Here is a 20,134-nt window from a genome sequence, read left to right on the forward strand (position 1 = left end):
GAAATGGGTCCAGCCCACTTCTGGCTTATGTGCCCCTTCAAAGCTGTGCTCCTCACAGAATACAGTACCACACTTTTTCCTCATTTTTCTTACACGTCCTGGTTGTCCTTTTCAGTTTTTCTCTCTCGTCTTTGAGTTTAGCTCTTTCTACAGTAGGGACTTTTAAATAGGGTTTCAAAATTAGACAAACTTAAATTTGTTAGAATTTTTCTACATGTTTAAACAAAACTGAAGCTATGATGCTCCCTCAAACTTCATAGTTGGGTCACGGCTGGAAATATGACTGTTATAACAAAGAAACCTCATACTAAGCACTACTACAAAGAATGGCTTTGTGGCATGTGACAAATCTGCTCAACCACATAAGCGAAAGAAACATCAATTCCTTTCTGGCCATCCTGGCTTAAGTAATTGTGTATCCCAACAAACTCCACTTGTTTATGACACCATATTTTTTCAGAAACTGTGACCTTAGAATATAAACCTAATAAATTAACAATCCCACAGAAGACAGAACTCCACTGTTTTAATCACTTTAGAAAATGTTTTAAAAGGTGATTTTGATACTGCTGTATTGAATAATGCTGTATTTGAATGTAGTCCTTACCTATTTTTAAAAGGTAACATGAAAGAAGGGCAAATACTAAGTGACTGTTAGGCTGTTTACTTCTGAAAGTTTAAGCCATAATCAGGTGCTTCAAGACTTTTCAACACTGGCCATGTCTTAAAATATGCAGGACAGATCACCAAGGGATTTAGTGGTTAGCTAAACACTAATGGAATGATTCATTTCAATTTGCCATGTAGTTTTAAGTAAAGCTATGCCTCCTATCAAGAGTAAATATCACACATCCTGTTTATACATACTGGCTTGTTGTCCACAGTTCTTCAAAAAGCTGGTGACACCCCCCCCAACTCACACTCCACCCTACCCCCAACTTCCTGCTTATTGGGGTGCTATATTCCTACTCATTTTTAAGAAGCACCTCCCTCAACAAAATACTCTGTTACAGTAAATTTTAAAGAAAATACTTTATTATGTCATGAAAAAAAGGTATCAATCAACTAGATTCATACTTATTTGAAAAAAAATGAAAATTTATTAAACAGTATGTGGGCATCCTGTTCCACATGGGAATGAGAAGATGCTATAGGTTTTCTAAGTATTGCACAGTCTGAAAAAACACCAACAAAAATAAGGGAAGGGGAGGAAAAAAAAAAAAATCACATGATCTTGGGAACCATCTCACATTATGAATAATCTACCAAGAAACATTAAAAAAAAAAAACACCTTTGTTTCTACAGTAGCTTTGAGTTTATAGTTCTTGGAATGACTGTATTCCATTGAAGACATCTCAGTAACAGGAAGCTTCATTTTAGCAATCCCATGTGCAAATATTAATAAAAAAATATATAAAATAATGCAATTCATCTCTTGCCATCACCCCGGCAATCATAACATTTGTGAGAACTGTTTTGCTTGAAAAGGGTTAAGCTGTGAGTTTTGCTTGAAGCTCCATCTCTGCAGCCCGTTTGAGTGCAACATCCACTAGAAGCTGAAATCCACTAAAATCCTGGTTGAGGTCCGGTGGAGTAGGGGGAGGAGTGTTGAAAAGACCACTTTGTGTATTTGTACTTGGTCCCGATTTACATGTGTCCTCTGGATATATGAGGGAGGTGTCTGTAAAGTTGCTGGCTGCTATCTGCTGTATATCTGTGTTTTGTCCTATACCAACTGGCTGGCAGAGAGAGAAAGGCACATCTTTCAATGCAGTCACAGTGGTATGACAGATCACTGATGGACGAGCCAAAACCGATCCTGGAGAAGACGACTTAGGGGACAGTGGCCTCCCTCGGGCTGGGTTTGGTCCAGCTGTACAGGAGTGAAATCGGCTTTCCTCTAGAGCTGGCATGAAGTTTTTGATGCCCATTGCTGACTCCACAGAGCTAGCATCAGAAATCTTGGCCCCACGGCGCGAAATTGTGAACTGATTTGGATCTTTGCCATCCTTTCTCAGCATGTCAGGGAGGAGCCTGCGGCGGGCGTTGATGAACCAGTTACAGACCTGAAATCACATGGGTATACTTTAACACTCAGCACACAGGTCCTGAGGAACCTTTCACAAATGCCTAATTGATCTCTCTCTCTGCATTAAAGAAGGCATGAAAGGGTTTATCGGAATTTACAAAGTTATTTCAAGGTATTTGAGCCCAGCCAAGAAAAAGAGCTGCTCCCGGTCATAAACCTCCTCTTCTAATACAAATTCCCTTTTATTGTCTCATCATCCTTCAAACTTTTCAAGAGGAAGAAAAAAGTATAAATTCTCAAAAATGATTTTAGAGCAGGAGGTTTACCTTTTGACTCTCCCCCACATTAACCGATTAACTATAGCCCCAGCATTTAAGTTAATCAACTACAGGAGAACCTCTCCTGTATGAAAAGGGGCCACTCTTCCCAGTGACTGATTTTTCCCAGTTCAAACGACTGTGTCAACAGACATAACATGAATTACCTCACTGAAGTCTCTCCTTGTTTAAATATCAAACCAGTTTCCTGGGTAATACAGTAAGATTTAACCTCCTTTTTATGTTTGTTGCATAAAGGAAGGCTCTTTTAGGCATTAAAAGAAATGTTATTTGACAGATGACTGTCAAGTGTTTCTGTTTCTCTAAATAGCCAGTTATCACCTTCAGCATTATAACGTTTACAAGAAAAAGATATTTCTACTTTTTTTTGAGTGGGGAGGCATTTAATAACTTGACATACAGGAATGCTATAAAATGACTTTGGATAAAAAAGAAATCTGTGTGCATACACCTAATGTTCTTTTTTCTTACCTGTAGTGTAGATAGGTGTGTTTGTTGGGACAGTAATGCTTTTTCTTGCTCTGAGGGATAGGCATTGTATCGGTGCTCATATAGCCAATCACGGAGAATCTGAACAGATTCCTTGGGCAGGTTGCCCCTTCGCCTTCTCTTGCCTGAGCCAGCAGAAGAGGAAAGGTCCAAGGGGATGTCCATGCTGTCGTCATCCTCAGTCTCACTGCCGGATGCTGCAACAACACCTAGAAAAGGACAAAGGCCAGCAGTCAACCACTTTTATCAGCAGAGCACCTCCTGCAAAGCTCATCTCTTTGGACCATTCAGTGTAAACATGTTTCTCAACTACTGAGAGCAAGGCAGAGGACCGGTGTTTTCTGTCCTGAAATACCAGAGCACGTGTAAAGTCTCAAGAGTAATTTTACTAGCAGCACATTCTAGATTCTCAACCAACTATCAGATGCCCTTTCATACCCACTTTCCTATAGGATTTAACTTCTCACATTCCTTTGGAATGATGCTCAGAGAAGTCCTTCATCTAATCCAGCAGAGGAGACAAAGCTGCACCCAAAGTGAATATAGCTCACCACATGTGAATCCAGAAAGGTGCTACAGCAGACGGAATGTGTCTAAATGTGTCTAACAACCTTCTCTTTGAGGCCATTGCTATCTAGGATAAAATGAGTATCCTAATGTGCAATTTAAATGCTATTCTTCCTTCTTCCACTGAAAGTTTGAAATAAAAGGGAAGATTCATACAAATTTTTCACAGACATAAGAAGGGAAAATTAAACATTTAACACAATATTCTAAAGGTAAAATGTCAAAATTTTCTGCCAATCCCGTGGTCATTTCTTTTTCATGGTTACTTACATTTATTCAAAACTAGACACCTGCTTTTAATGGCTAGTACTAGTCTCTTTACTAAACACAAACCATTGAAGTGTTCAGTGTCATTACACAAAAACATTTTTTCTATTAGTACTTTAGATGCCTAATACTGAGTAAAATTTTAAATTTCCATAAACCTCAACTGCCAGATTAATCTGAATCTAGAAGACTAAATATCAATAAGCAGAGTTCAGCGTTAAATTATTACATGACAAAGAAAACTGAATACGCAACTTTCAAAGGTTTGTAAGTACTTTAATCCTATGAGAAATTTTAAGACTTCACAAGCCATAGAGAAATTTAAATTACACATAGACTGGGTTCAACAAAAATTCAGACCTGATCCTTTTAGACATAATTTTGAACGTTAAAATATTTAAATAACAAATGCTTAGCTGTTAAGTATACCCCCTTTCAAAACTACAATGGGCAACTCTTAGTGACTAAAGAAATGCATTCTCTTTTTTGAAGACAATCTAACATTTTTTAAAAAAGTAAATGAATTATAAACTATAGCATGCTTGAAAATACTAGCATTGCTATATAAAGGAAATTAATTAAAATAACATGAAATTTAAAGGTATGCATTCTTAACTTTTTTGTCACAACCTTAATTGAGTGGTTTACCTTGATAGCAAATAAAAACAGAATATTCCTCATAGTGCTAAACCATTCCATGTACTTTTGAGGATTTAAAAACAAGCCATCCTTTTAAAGCCTTTTAACACAACGAAACTCAAAAAGCTACTCATTCAAAGATTTTCCGATGAGCTATCTCCCAGTTGAGTCAGACTTTACTTGGAGACACATTTTTAGTTTTGAACTGCAGGGGGCAGAATGTACTGGAAGGAGTGTTCACAGACAAGGCAGAACTTTCAGAAGACAAAGTAAAGCAAGATCTAACAAAAGAGTAGGATGATCTTGCAAATTCACATTAGCTCAAGGCTCAATAAACAGCCGTCAACAAGCCATACAAGAATCCTAAATTTTAACCCCCACGTATCTGATGCTTCCCTTCCCAGAAGCTTTCATTGAACTGCTTTAAAAAAATAATAATATACTTAAAACTGAAAGTGCTTTCACTATTGAGAAAAATTTTAAACCTACATTGAAATTTGGGTAAGAAGCTATTCATTTAAAAAAAAAAACACCTTAATTGAGTTCTTGTTTTACATTTGATTTGATAAAAAGAAATCTAACTTTTTAATGATTGAATGATTAAAGCCATTTGTTTAAAACTCCTCAGTCTGAAAAGCCAGACATTCAAAGCTGTTATTCCCCCTCCCTTTTTCAATCTAAAAAAGTGTGAAAAGTTGTGCATTGAACAGTGAATTCTCAACTGTAAGTTGATAAGAGTTTGAAACAAACAAAACACCCTGAAGCCTGCACTTTGATCTGCTTACTTAGTTTGACAAGAAGCCTGATCTTTCAGAATAGGTTAGTGACACACAAAAGCAGGTTTCAGTTAAGCAACACCAAAGTGCAGTGCGACTTTACTGTTCTCAGTTCATTTAAATAAATGAATGCCAGGCCTCTGGACCTCTTAACAAATATTTCCAATATGTGCACAAAAGCTGAAGTAACAGGAAGTTAAGATTACAGTTCCTTGGCTACACCAGCTGATATTTCACTGCAGCAAACCACGTTTGCTGCTGTCAGGACTGTTTTCATTAAAACTCTCCCTCTGGATTGTGGCTCAACTTGGAAAAACAAAAAGACTTTTCCACGTTACTCATTTCCTATTGTAACAGAGCTTTTGAAAAGTTTCCCGGTTATGACTTGTTTCCAAACGTCCTGCTCTCTTGCTTACACTTTAAAAAATGTGGTTGGGGGGAGGGGTGTGAGGCTCACAAGTCGTTTTTACTCCATCCACATACAAGGAAATGTTGTTTAGAAAGCCACAAGATGGCCTATGGATCCCACAGCTCTAAAAAGCAATCTTTTCTGAATAGGAACTGGGGGCAAGGAGTAGGGCCACAGATAGTGGTTGTAAAGTTGGCCTTAAAAAAAATCCAGAAGAGGCTAGAAAGTGATCTAGAAATAATAATCGAAAAGAAAATTTAAGTATAGAGTCAAGAAAAAGTGAAACTAACCTAACAAATTTCTGATCAGAACATTTCAAAATGACAGGATTCGTACTAAACCCCAAGGGGCGCTTGGCTTGGACGAAGCCCCAGACGAATTCGAAAGCAAGAATTCCACAATGTCGGAAGCGAGGAGCAAAAAGACTTAAGGATTTTCCTCAACGAACCTTCTTTCTGATTAGTTTCAAGCCATGTGGGGAGATTTTTTTGGCATCCTCGGCTTTCTAAGAGACACTATTATCACATACCAGTCTTACAAAATCCCCCGCTCTGCGATTGAGTGTAAGGTACTTTTGTTTTCAAGAAAAATTTCAAAGATGTTCAGAGACTTTTACAAAAGACACACAATAGTCCAACCCCACGCCAGGCGAGACAGAGTTCTTTTAGAGTTCTCGCCGAGACTCGGAAAGCCGGCCCCCACCAAGGTAGTCGCGGGGTGGGGTGTGGGAGGGAGGCAGGACAGAGGAGGCCGCGAGGGAAGGGAGGAGCCGGGGAGGGAGGACCGCCAGCAAGCTTTTGTTCTTGCGAGTTCCTCAGCCTCCGCTGAAATCGGCCCCTCCAACTGTACGAGTTAGCACAACAGGGACTTAAGGAGTTTCATATTACAAGAAACCAGACACGATGCCGTGAATCTCTACATTTTGAGGGGCCTGCCCACCCCCGTAGGATTTGCCAGGAAAACCTAAAAAGGGAAAGAAACCCGGGCAACCTCGGCCGTCTCCGCTCCCCCGCACCGGCTCGGCACCACTTGCAAAGTTTCCCCTCCACCACGTCACCTTTCATTGTTTCCATGTGTCGGGGCTCAGCAGCAGGACTTTGCATGCCCCGGAGGATTCCTACCCCGCAGCTGGCGGGTCCCAGCCTCGTTCCTCTGATGGGAAGACGGCGCTGGGGAGGGCTACAGGAGGGTGAGGGCAACCCGAATGCCCAGGGGATGGGGACGCCACCAAGGGCAGGGGTCGAATACCTGAAATTGCGGCTGGGGAGGCAGGGACCCTAGGGTTCCGGGGGAGCGGTGAGGGGCGCCAGAAGGGTACCTGAGAGTGCTGGGGGCACCTGGGAGGGCCCGGGGAAGGCATGGGGTGCTGGGGGGGGGGAAGGTACCCAAGGTCCAAGTAGGGGTGGAGGGGCAGTGAGGACTGGAAGTGCTAAGGGGGTAAGTGGGAGGACCCAGGTTGATCAACGCCTCCCCCATCAGAGCCCGAACAATGGGGGGGCGCCCGCCCCCGGAGGAAACCCAGCTTAGTTTTCGGCTCACAAGAACCACTCTTCAAAAACATACCCTCCCCCAAAACTCATCCCAGTCAATTCTAGACCCGACAGTCCTTCACCAGTAGACACGGCCTGCCAGGGGCTACCGTGGGCACTCCCCGCGCGACTTCTACCCTAGCCCAGTTACTTGTCCAAACCTCTACGCCCTCATCTTCTCATTCTGTCCCTTGGGGAGCGGTCCGCAGGGAATACTATACCAACTACTATGAAAGCCCCGGGTTTTGACGTTTCATTTTACTCTCGCTAGGAACGCCTGAGGAGAGGCGTGTTTCAAAGCCACCAGCCCAGAATTAAACGAGTGAAAAAGGAGCTGGGGAAACCGTCTTGGGCTTGAGGCTGCCTTACTCTAACTTTATTCGCTGGAAGACTCTGAAAAAAATGTGGAGTTACAAAAACTCTGGGGCGCTCCCGCGCGTGCGCAGCAGCGCCCCCCACCCCCGCCCGCTGGCGTCCCTGAGTGATTAACTTCTGTTTTGAACCACTTCACATAAATCACAACAGAAAAGCCAACTGCGGCCCACGACGGAACATTCGGGGTACCTCCCCGTCAGGGACTCAAAAGTTCACTTCAAAAGGGAGTTATTTTTTGACCTTTCGCGGTGTTTTTTTCCCCCGTGTATTTTTTTTTAAAAACCAGATTGACGGCAAGTTTTAGTTGTAAGACTTCCAGAAACGCTTGGTGGAAACAATGACAGGCTCACTCTTTACACTTACAACCAAGCCTGCCTGTCATACTTGGACTAGTTCTGACTGCACGCCGCTTTTAGCTGCTTGCCCTGAGTCTTAGTTCTTCACCTCGACCCAAATTCTTCGTGGGAAAACTATTAGAGGCCGGGAATTTTCGCAAGTCTAACTTTCCAAAGTTTCCGAGCCCCGAGGGCGATTAGGGGGCCAGAGTCGCATTCTTTAGTTTGTGAAAACACCCCATACCCAAAGAAGACAGAGCCCGGGCCCATGTGGGAGGGAGTGGGGGGCCCCGGAGACCAACTTTCAGACAAAGGCGCTCCCCGCCGCCCCAGGATCCCGACCGGGAAAAGCGGGGCGGGGGACCCCCTTACCCGGGCCCCACACACCCCGCCCGCGAGGAAAGAGCGAGAAGCCACGCGGCGGCTCAGTGGAGCGTGGGGTGTCGGCTGAGACAATGAAACTTGGAAGCGCACAAACAAGGCGGTGAGCTTGTTTCTTGACAACGTGCCAGCAGCATGGAGAGGCCCGTCTCCCCACAACAGCCCCTCATGTTGTGTCTAGAAGGAAAACAAGCAACTGCCATTTCAGACGCAGCCTCAACAAAGAGAACGGCCGCGGTTTCAGCCGAAGCCCCAGGGCTGGGAATCCACCAAGTCACTTTCACCCCAAGCTCGGCGCGGCCCGGCAGGCACTTTTCCTCGGGACTAGCTTCCACCCGGCGACAGCCCGGGAGCCTTACCTTTCTTGCTTTTCATTCTGGAGCTCCCCTTCCAGAGCGAGGCAATATTGGGGTCTTGGGGGCCTGAAGCAGGGGCGCAGGGGAGCAAGTGATTGTTCTCCTTTCCGGCGGACTCTCCCGTAACTTGTAGGACGCACTCCAGCAGTTTATTGCTCAAACAAGCGCTCAGATCCCAGGCGCCCGCTTCTTGGGTGGAATTCAAGTGACACTTGGGCTTCCTCCTGCCGGGATCTTCTGGCAGCCGTCCGGGGGCTCCCCTTCGCCCAATTCGCTCCCCTCCCCACGCCGCTCCTTTGTTCCCGGCTCCTGCTCGGCGCACCTCGGCGCTGTCAGAGTGAGAGAGGCAAGGAGGGAAGGTACAGGAGGTCCTGCCTCCGCCCCCAGCCGCCCGCCCCGTCCCCCGCCCGCCCTGCCGCTCCTCTGCCCCTCCCCCGCACCTACCAGCCGGGGAGGACAGCACAGAGGGCCACAGCCACGCCGCCTCACTCCACACCCGTCTGGCCACTGTCACCGGTCACTCGTGGGGGCGGCGGAACCCAGAAACCCGAGCCTTCCTCCCTGCCGCGCGCACGCTGCCCGCATCCCTCGCTCCGCCGCGGCGACCCCAGCCAAGCACCCCAGGTTTCTCCTTTGGGCCTTTCTTCCTGGGACTGGCGATGGTGTGTTTGGTTAGGAAATTAGAACAGATGGAAAAAAGGCCGTTCTTCCTTCCCCTCCTCTTCCCCAGAGAAAAAAAGCCCCCTCCCCCCCTTTCGTTTTTGACAGCTGCCCCACACTCCACTATCCCGGTTCCAGCAGCGGGAGAAAACAGCCGCTTCGGATTCAAGGGGCGGGGCACCGTAGGAAAAGTATTCGGGACAAGAACCAACTTCTTCCAGAATGAGCGGCTGCTATTGACACGCGGGCGCGGCGCGTCGCACCCTTCTCCCGGGGCTCTTCCTCCAACAGCGACAGTGCGCGGGAGGGGCGAGGATGAGACACAGACACCCGAGGCGAATGACTGTTCCCCCGGGCTAAAGCTGAGAGTTCCGGACTGGATTGCAAGGCAGTTTCGAAATCTAACACGTTGCGACGGACACTTGTCATGCTCACATGCTCTTTAAAAGTCTCTGGCTGGGGACAAGCGCGCGCGCGCCCCGCTGCCACTCGGCCTGACACTCTCGGACCCCGGCAGCTGCTGCCTTTATGGAAAGGGGGCGATCATATGGGGGCTGCTCATCTATTTCGGTAAACAGAGTCTACTTTTAAGACTTAAACCCTGCAAAAGGACCCCTTCTCTCCAAGGGTATTTCAAACAAATTAGCCATTGAGTAAACACATGTTCCTGTTGGTTTATTTTGGTTGAGAGGAAGATTCCAACCGGAGTTCCTTGATGAAATTACCCTTTTAAAAGACCAGATGCTGTTCGGCTGTTTTTTAAAAAAGCATGCCTCCTCCCCGCCGTCTCCTCTGGGTCTAGTTTTTGCATGCGTGTGTCCTGTTGCTTTGAAGTAAACTGTCACATGCCACAGTAAGACTTTCCCCATCACTTAAAAAAAAAAAAAACAACCGTAAATAACCCTAGTAGAGACGTCAGCGCCTGAATCTGCCTCCAGTTTCGGCTCTGTGCTGGTTTTGTTTTGTAACCTCGATGGAGAATCCGGCAGGAGTAGCTCCGTGGAAATAAAGTTAAACCCGAGAAGGACTAAGGCAGCCAAACGATGACTAACTAGACTGTGGAGCCTCTGTTTTAGGATTACGCTGAAAACTAAAGCCAGCCTCCCACCCACTCACCCTCCCAAAAAAGGCGCCCCCGCCCGGAGAGTGAATTAAAGCCAGAGTTTACAAAGCTTGGGTGGTTTTTCCAATTACATGACTTAAAATGAGTAAACAAGGGAAAAAACGTCATTCTAAGAAGGCACACATCTTACGATTTTTTCCTTCTTTGGTTTGCCGACTGCTCGGCACCTAAGAGAACACACACCTAAAACGACAAAGCAGGGAACATGGTCCTGGGGGAAACCGCCAGCCTGGAAGCTACCCTGTAACTTGCTGGAGCTCAGTTCCTTCCCCAGGCCTAGATGAATCAGCTGCTGCGCCCGAGTGCGAGACAGATGTGGGGCGGGGAGAGTGTGGGGGCCGCACGTTAGAGGGCCGCTGGGTTCTTGCATTTGAAGGGTTGTTTGTTGCTGGGATTGGTGGCTCATATCCGTTGGGGAACCGGAGAGTAGGGAGGGGAGACGCAGCGGGGAGGAGCCGGGGGCCGGCCGACGCTGCGACTCCGCGGTCTGAGTGGCAGGAGCCTTGTCTGGAACCCGGCGGTTACTGGGGAGACGCTTTGTTTGCTAACTTCGAAAGCGGCTAAGGCTGCCTAGACAGCTTTCGAAGCCACTCAACAAAACGCCTTCGGTCGGCTAACTCCTCCCCCTGGCCGCTTTCAGGAGCTTGCGACAAAAATGTTTCCTTCTTCCGCGTGGTTATCCTTGGCCACGCGGTGGCTCTCATTCTGTACACAAAGGTATCTTTCTCTTGGTCTAAGTGCACTTGGCTAGTTACTGCGAGTCTCAGGCAACCGACATGGAAACCGAGAGTTGAAGCGAGTTTATAGCTAGAAAACAAACTTTAGAGGGAAAGGAGGAGGGGCGACCAGAATTAAAAGCCCCTTTCAAATTGCGAGGAGGAAACAGTCGAACTTTAAATTCTCTTGCTGGAGGTCCGGCTTGATCCGGCCAATGCTCAGCTTTTACTCGAGCGAATCGTATCGAAGCAGTTATTAAAGCTGGCCAGATGCTCCAAACAGGGCCCACACCACTCTGTGTGACGGCCTTCCTGGTAGATGTGCCCCATCCACAACCCAAACTTGTTTGGAGGCTTATCCCAAACTTGTTTGGAGTTTTGTATTGTTCGTGTATTCTGGGAAGAAAGTATCTGGAGTCTGCATAACATAGGCAGGTAAAATAATCAAAAGTGTGAGCTCGAAAAACCAGCAATTTAGGATATTTTTTGTTTATTTGCTGTTCCCATGGTGGAAAAACAAGTTTCAGTTCTTGCTCTGTCAGTCCCTTAATGTCCCAGGTAGGGCTGCTCTATAAAACTGATCCAATGACTTAAGATTCTTTAGAGTGCTAAAAAGAAAATTACATTGATACACATTTGCTACACACTGTTTGCTGAATTCATATAAATGTTAATTAAACTGGGAAATTGTGTGATCAATTAGTGAGACGCTGCTTGGTGCTTGAAAAGGTTACTGATAAACGTTTTCACCAATATTTTTTCCCTCCAGGGACACATTAGGTGTCTTATCTTCTGAAACTGCCTCAAGGCCAAGAAAAGAAAGAGTTGTTTAAGTTACTTTCTACAGTACACAAACTCTTCAAAGGCAAAAATTCAAAAAGAAACTTAGGGAAACTTGCCAGAAAAGTTCATGGATATGCAGTCATTATTATTTTGATGCCAGGTCTATCAAGTGATTGGGGAATGTGTTTCATTCATCTATTCAACAACCACTATTAAACATGAATTCCATCAGGCACTCTCCTAGGTGGAGGAATGATGACTCAGTTATTGGATCCCTTTTACTTCTAGTCTCTGGGGGACAGATATATGTATTTTTTAAATATGCAGACTGCTGGGCTCCCAACACTGCACAAGGGTTCTATAATCACCTCTTCACATCTCAGGTCAGGGGGTTGGGGCTGCTTAAGGAGAAGCTGTCTTTCCAAGGGCCTGGGGCTCGGCTACCACCATCTTCTGATTTTATCGACTCCAGCAGGATTATCTCCTCCTCTTAGTTACATGAATAATGTAACTCAGGTTACTACTTTAGTTTGTAATCACTTTTCTCTTACCCTATACTTCCCTTTCCAGTCCTTCTTTTTCCTCGGTAGCCCAGTCCTCATTTTTATTTGCCTAGAGGCAAGGGGACATAGTAGAAAGATAATTTGTTGAGCTCAGCCTTTACCCTCCATTTGCCACATCATGCATCTGTATTGTTCTTTACAGTTTATGAAACATGTATTTAAATTACCTCATTTAATAATAAAGTAGTTTATTTTTTTCCTAAAGTCAAGGTAACTTAAATAACACATCCAAATATAACAAAAAGTAACTATAAGTATAACTAAAAGTATAAAAACAAGTATTGGACATAAATTATCTGGCATTAAATAAAGTGTTCTCTGTCATTCTTTGGTGAATGGACATGGAAGGCAGTGTAGGACAGAGACTAACCACAGATTGACACCAGGGCCTCCTGAACACGTGGGGGTTGCTCAGAAATCTCTTATCTGAAATCTACCTGTAGTTTTACAAAAGGCTCTCTTCCAACCTGCCTGCTCTCTGTGCTTTTTTTCTTTTTTTAAGTTACCAAAAAAAAAGAAAGAAAAAGGCTGCCTCTCAAAAATTCAAGGAAGAAAGAAGATACAAAGTGAAATATGGAAGACCTCTTAATTCATTTCTTCACTCTGTGCGTATGTACACTGCACTCACATGTAAGGGATTTTTCATTGTTATTTGTTGTTTGCAAGTCCCCTTGGCCTAGGATGATCCTACACTTCCTGCATGTCCGGCTATTTCTCACCAGTCAAAATTTGGCCTAAATGTCACCTTCTCAGAGGAGTTTTCATGACACCCTGACCTAAATTTAGGTAACCCCAGTATCACCATCTAGCTCAAGGTTTCTCAACCACAGCTCTATTAACCTCTGAGGCAAGATCTTTCTTTGTTGTGGGGGCTGTCCTGTGCATTGTAGGATATTTAGCAGCATCTCTGGCCACTAACCAATACTTGCCAGTAATATTCTCCCCCTAAAGTTTTGACTAACAATAAAAGCCTCCAGACATTGTCAGATGTCATCCAGGGGGATGGTAATGGGCCAGGGCAGAGATTGGGGCAGGTGAAGAGAGGATCACCTCTGATTGAGTACGCTTCGTGTTTTTTTCCATAACACCACAAATTTTAACTATTTTGTTTATTTGACTATTAACTTGTTTATTAAAATAAGACCTTCAGAACGCCACACCAGTTTTTAACTTACTCCCTTTCTCCTACTTCCATGAAAGTAGTTATTTCATTCCAATGTTTCCATCTATCTTCCCAAAGCTATAGAGGATCCATTTATAATAGCAATAAAACAATGAAATATTTAGGAATAAAATTAACAAGAAATATGTGCAAGTTTTATAAAGAAAACTTTAAAATTCTACTGAGGGACATAAAGGAAAACTTAAGTAAAATAAAAGATATAACATTTTTTCTAGCAATAAGATTCAATAGTGAAAATAGAAAGATGTTTATTTTCCCCAAATCAGTCTTTAAATTCACAGCAATTCCCATTAAAATACCAATAGGTTTTTTGGGGTTTTTTTCCCCCACAGTTCATCAAAATTAAAGATCTTACAATAGCCAGGGAACTTCTAAAGGAGAAGAGGACAGGGCAAGCATCTCCAAATATTAAAGTATATTTTGAAGTTGATATTAAAATGTAGAAATTTTGCACTGATAATAAAGAGAAAACAGAAGAATGAGATATTAGACTACATACAGAGATTTAGATTTTGGCAAAGGTTGCTTTTCATATCAGGGTTAAATTGAATTGGGACAATTAACTACTTTTAGTTAAAAATAAAGCTGTATCTCTCATCCCTTTAACAAAACTAAAATTCATGGAGTCAAAGATTGAAATGTTAAAGTAATTTAAAATGCAGCTATATATTTTCTAGAACAGTGATTCTCCAGGCAGGATGTGTGTGGCAAGTTTGCCTCCCAGGGATATTTGACAATGTCTGGAAACACTTTTGGTCATCACAACTGGAGAGAAGGAAATGCTATCGGCATCTAGTGGATAGAGACTAAAGATGCTGCTAAACATTCTACCACACACAGGACAGAGACCTCCACAATAAAAATTACCCTGTCCAAAGTGTTAATACTGTGAAGGTTGAGACAACCTCTTAGGGAAGAAGGCATGAATTTGATCTTAGAGTGGGGAAGGCCTTATTAATCGGGACACAGAAATGGAGAAACAATAAGATGTAAATGTTTACAAGCATTTTGTTTTTAAAAAATACTTATGCTTGAGGAAAAAATCCATGAAATTCTCAAAATCAGACCTATTTACCTAATTTATGAAGAGCTCACACAAAACGTAGGAATGAACAATCCTGTTTTTAAACTGTTGGACAAAGTATACAGATAGGCAGTTCACCAAAAAAAAAAAAAGGAATCGAAATAAAAATATTTTTTTTTAAAAAATGAAAGTAACATTATAAAAATAAAACAAATCAGATTGAGCTGATATGGAAAGATTAATAATAAATGTTGATACGATTTGTTATTTTTTAAAGCAAGATACAGAATACTATACAGTATTAACCCTTTTGTGTAAAACGTTTTATGCCTATGTTTTTCAGAATGGTACTCAAGGAAATATTAACAACAGCTACCTTTGGAGGAAGGGAAGGGGAAAAGGAGTGGGATGCATGATGAGGCTTTTTTTTCTATCTTATACAAGCCTGAGATGGTAGAGAGACGGGGGTTGGTTGAGAGGGTTGGGAAGCGGGGCGCAGGAGACACTTGTGGTGGAGTTGGAGAAGGCACGTGCCCAATTAGAGACTGGGGCAGAGGGCCTACATCATCATTTTATTTCACTTATTTATTCTTCCATGCTCTTTATGCAGATCTCAGTTTCTAACCTATCTTATTTTCCTTCTCTCCAAAAAACTTACTTTAACATTTCTTGCAAGGCAGGTCTACCATCATCATTTTTAATAACTAAATAACAGTCCGTTGTACCTATGGATATAATTTATGTACCAATCCCCAAGTATTGCACATTTAGGTTTTGTTCTGGTTTGAGTTTGAGGGGATTTTAACAAATCCTACATAGGCCCCCTTCCCCAGCAGGGAGCTAAAATAGATGCAGTTGTGTTGGGGAGACTTTAAATCTGGCTCTGCAGTTCAGGAGCCATGGGTGGTTAACCATTAGCAAGTGTGAATAACCCCCAATGACACCCTTGGAGCTCATTATTCATTCATTGCCTTTTACAAGAAATAATAACAAAGGCTGTCAAAGCATTTACATTGTTGAATTGGATGACCAAATTTGCAAAATTGGAAAGGTTAATCCTAATGGTAATTTTTATAGGAAATGTGGCCAAGCATTACAACAAGTAAAAATAGGGTAAAATGCTTTTCCCCAAAATGAATTAATAAATGTTATCAATGTATCGATGGAGTCAGCATATCCCCTGAAAGGCATGGAAGATTTAAATAAAGGCTTTCTCTTCTACTGGCATATTTGCAAAAAGGAACAATCTGTTATCTGCCAGTGTTTTCATCAGGCCTCCACAGGATGTTATGCAAAAGCCAAAACAATTCTTCCATATTACCTTAAAAGGGAGGAAAATATATTTACTTCCAAGCTTCTTGGATATACTTTATTTTTAAAACTTAAATTTATTTAATTTTAATTTTATTTTATTATTTTTCCAACCCATTTTGGAAGCTCTTCTCAGTAAAACACAGAGTAGATTAGCAGGGCTCCTCTTCAAGGGTGAAATAAATTCTAAATCAGTCCATATTTTTTTCTCCCCTTTTGTTTGTCCTTGGCAACAATTCACACACATTTTATTTTTAAAAAACCTAAAAAATAGCCAGGTGACCTCAGAAACAAGGGCTTTGTCCTGCCCAGAATATCTTTGTTTTGCTTTTACACTTTTTATTATGGAATAATTTAAATATGTCTAACAACGGACATCCTCGTATACTCAATCCCCACAATCTCATCACCCAGTTCTAACAATTACCAACCCATGGACACTCTTGCTTCATCTATACCCTCACACACTTACTTCTGTCTTGTATTATTTTGAAGAAATCCTGGCCGTCGTATCATTTCTGGATAAACCCTTATAGTTTATGTTTTCACTTGCCTAGTCAGTAGCTCCTTACTTCTAGTCTAAATGTTTTGTTTACTAATGGGGCTAAGAAGTCCCCTAACTGTGCCCTATTGATTTCCTTTCTAGCTATTTCTGTTCCTATGGTAAAACATTTTCTTCTTACCTGAGAGAACAATTACATTTTATCTTTAGATGGTATTTTAATGTTTTTAGTTCTACTAGACTCTTTTAGACGCTGAGGTAGATAACTGAGGTAAATTTTCTCTTTTGGACAGCCTACCCTTAAATAATTATTTCCATTTCTCCTGTTTGAACTTATCGGAGTACTTGCCTGGTTGTTTTCATTCAGGAAACATACTCACCAAATCAGTATCTCACTTTGAGGTCTCTAGAAATACTGTTTTACTTTACTAACTATAAAGACAAAAATGCTTTAAAATTTTAATGGCTGCAAATGACTATAAGGCCAATTATTTTCTTTTTTAAAACAAATTTTATTGGGGAATATTGTGTGTCTCCAGAGCCCATCAGCTCCAAGTCATTGTCCTTCAATCTAATTGTGGAGGGCGCAGCTCAGCAACAAGTCCAGTCACCATTTTCAATCTTTAGTTGCAGGGGGTGCAGCCCACCATCCCATGGGGGAATTGAACGAGCAACCTTGTTGCGAGCTCTCGCTCTAACCAACTGAGCCATTCGGCTGCCCCTCCGGAAGCTCAGAGGCAGCTCGTTGTCTTCAATTTAATTGTGGAAGGCACAGCTCACTGGCCCTTGTGAGAATCGAACTGGCAACCCTGTTGTTCAAAGCTTGCACTTTAACCAACTGAGCCATCCGGCCGCCCCACGGCCAATTATTTTCTTTTCATATGTGTGAAACAGGAATGGAGAGATGGAAGAGTAAAGTCTAGAAAGATTTGATACATCCGGTATGGAGTTGTTTTCAATCAGAACTTCCAGAAGTTAACATAAAAACACAAACAGGCCTTATTCCAAAGTGTTAAAACATAATATTCTGGTGATTAAGTTTGAAAAAGTAAAATTGTCAGCATATCTGAATGCTTTCCCTTCCTTCCCCCTTCCTTTCCTGTCCCTTCCTTTCCTGTCCCTTCCTTTTCTTTCCCTTCCCTTCTCTTCTTTTCGCTTCGCTTCCCTTCCCTTCCCTTCCCTTCCCTTCCCTTCCCTTCCCTTCCCTTCCCTTCCCTTCCTTTCCCACCCCTTCCCTTCTCTTCTCTTCCTTTCTCCTCCCCTCCTCCCCTTCCCCTTCCCCTTCCCTTCCTTCCCTTCTCTCTCAACTCTTAGATGCATCATCCTTCACTGGAAGTCACAAATGTGGGATTTGTCCTAAATATTTTCTACTTCACAAGAATCCCATTTAGTTTAAAAAAACTAAACAAAACTGTTTGAAAATGGGATCTAGATTTCTTGAGTTAGGTTCTCTTTGCTTTCATTTAGTAAAATGATATGTTCTTTCTACCAGCTTCTTTATGGGAAAGCCTACACAAACTTCTACTTGATTCGTCACTTGTCACTTATTTGTCTGATCGAAAAGTGCATTTTCCAAAAGGATTAGTGATTCTGTAACCACAATGCTTTGTCTTCTGTCATCATTTTGTTGAGCCTCAAAGAATTCTTGAGAGCCCCCTCCAGTCTGCGATACAAGCCCTTCCATGTAGCTTTGAAATCCAATTCACAAACTAACCTGCCAATTTTTCATACTAAGATGTTGTTTTGGAAAAGGTTCCTCTCTAATGTAACTTAAACATACAATTGCTCTTCCCAGTTCTCCCACACCCAGCCCCCAAAATACACCTCTTATGATTTTGCAAATCGTAATCAAACCATTGCTGTATAAAAAAATGCAAAATAAATTTTAGTGCAGGAAAAAATTAAATTTTGTTTGTTAGACTTCAAGCTGTGTAAAGAAGTTTTAACTAAGTTACTGTTAAGGAATCCTTATCTAACAGATAGTCTAAGCTAGAAAAGAAAAAAAAACCCTCAAAACACAGGAGTAGGAAATTTACATTCATTCCTCATTGATTAGCTGTGGGATTAGAATGTCTTACCTCTACTCTCAGCACCTCAACTCACACAGAACAGTCAGTCCCAGTTGTTGATTGTACTTGAGAAACAAAGCAAGAAATTTTGGAGACGTGCAAAAAGAGGTTAATGAAATTGAAGGTGTATTTTCTTTTACCTGGGGGCCTCTAGATCTATGCTATAACCTACATTCACTTCAAACATTATTTGAATGTCGATAGGAAATAAATAAATAAATAAATAAATAAATAAATAAATAAATAAATAAATAAACAAAATCATGTACTTTTAGGATTCAACTTCATCTGTAGCATAAAGATTGCCAATTTGTAGACCTAAATGTAAATAAGGCCTATGCCCGAATTGGGGGGATTTTGGCTCCTCATTCTCTTGCGAGTTTTGTGCAGTGAACTCGGATTCTCTAACTTTATCACCATAAAAAGCAATAGGTATTATTTTTTTTAAGTTAAAAAATAAGCTGCCTGGGCTTGTCACCAGGTTATAGGTATAATTACAGGTTCTACATGTGAACTAAAATAGTGATATTATTCACTTGACAAATATTGACAAATATTCTTGAGTGGGCATGGTTTGCAGTTTTAAGCTGGTTTGTATGAAAATAAAATAAGTAAGTAAATGTTCCAGGAGTTCAAAGGAGAAGAAAAGATGAGTCAATCAGTGAATTTCAAAAACTGAAGGAAGTATAGTTGACAAAGATTTGGGGGAAAGGACACCTTATGTTCAAAGTTGGTGAGAACAACTCAACAATGTATATTTAAAGTCTTGAAAATGGGTGCACTCTTTGGTTCCCAAGTACACTTTTGGGGATTTATTCTAATGTTTGGTGATCTAATTTGACAGATACAGAAGGAGGGAATCATAGAAGGTAAATCTCAAAAGGTATATTGAGGTCAAATTACTAGACTGATGTGGGGTGGGGGCCCTTTTTCTATAGGAAATGATGATACCTTGGCAATACTTTAGGAAGATGAAGTTTGCAGTTTTCTCCAGAATTAATTAGAGGCAAAGAGTCTGGTTAATAGGGTTTTAAAAAATTGAAGTCCTGAAATTTTATTGTTCCTATGAAAATGGAAATGATTTTTTCACTTGGTACTTTGAGTTTCTTAAAATAAGACAAGATTTACTGTGCCTTGATATTTGACACTGCAGGCAATTACTACAAACAAAGTATAGAAAACACTTTACCATTGTTTAGACTATAAAAAAATAATGAGTAACCTAGATGAGAATATGCACCCACTTCAGGCCAAGGTGGTGCCAGAATTTAGACTGCATATATCAGCTATTTTACTTCACTTTATTTTTCCTGTTCATACTGCAGAGGTCACAGAGTGCAAAAAAGAAAGGCTTGCAAAATGCTTGATTTCTCAGTGTCACCAGCATCCTTGGGAAGCGTTACCCTGTAAACAAACTGTTGGCTAATTACTACAGTGGTTAAAATTACCTCCTGAGCCACCTCGTAACTATTATTTAAATAGGCTGTTTCTCACTTTGATTGGCAAGATGTTACACGATCTGTGGTGGGAAGGAAGTTGTTCCTTAAATGTTTTTATAAAATGAAACCAGTTTGTAATCACTTCTGGGGAAGGAGTGCTGATAATATGGGGTCATAATACAAATCTGGGGTTGTCAACCCTCATTTTACTTTTCTGTTTGTGTTGTAAAATAATGTAAAGATTGCCATTTTTATCGTTTTTAAGTCTAC

The 20,134-nt window shown here is 42.0% G+C and overlaps 1 protein-coding gene across 1 annotated transcript; it reads right to left on the bottom strand.

The window, feature by feature from the left end:
* Window positions 1-1,017: 1,017 nt before the first annotated feature.
* Window positions 1,018-9,663, bottom strand: TGIF1 (TGFB induced factor homeobox 1). The gene is made up of 5 exons (XM_033087935.1): window positions 9,364-9,663; window positions 8,936-9,144; window positions 8,495-8,820; window positions 2,840-3,066; window positions 1,018-2,067 (listed from the first exon to the last, which is right to left on the bottom strand). The coding sequence occupies exons 3-5, from the start codon at window positions 8,508-8,510 to the stop codon at window positions 1,492-1,494; spliced, it is 819 nt and encodes a 272-aa protein (XP_032943826.1). The 5' UTR covers window positions 8,511-8,820; window positions 8,936-9,144; window positions 9,364-9,663; the 3' UTR covers window positions 1,018-1,491.
* Window positions 9,664-20,134: the final 10,471 nt, after the last annotated feature.

The sequence above is a fragment of the Rhinolophus ferrumequinum genome, chromosome 19 (genome assembly GCF_004115265.2).
Source record: "Rhinolophus ferrumequinum isolate MPI-CBG mRhiFer1 chromosome 19, mRhiFer1_v1.p, whole genome shotgun sequence".
Lineage (NCBI taxonomy): Eukaryota > Metazoa > Chordata > Mammalia > Chiroptera > Rhinolophidae > Rhinolophus > Rhinolophus ferrumequinum.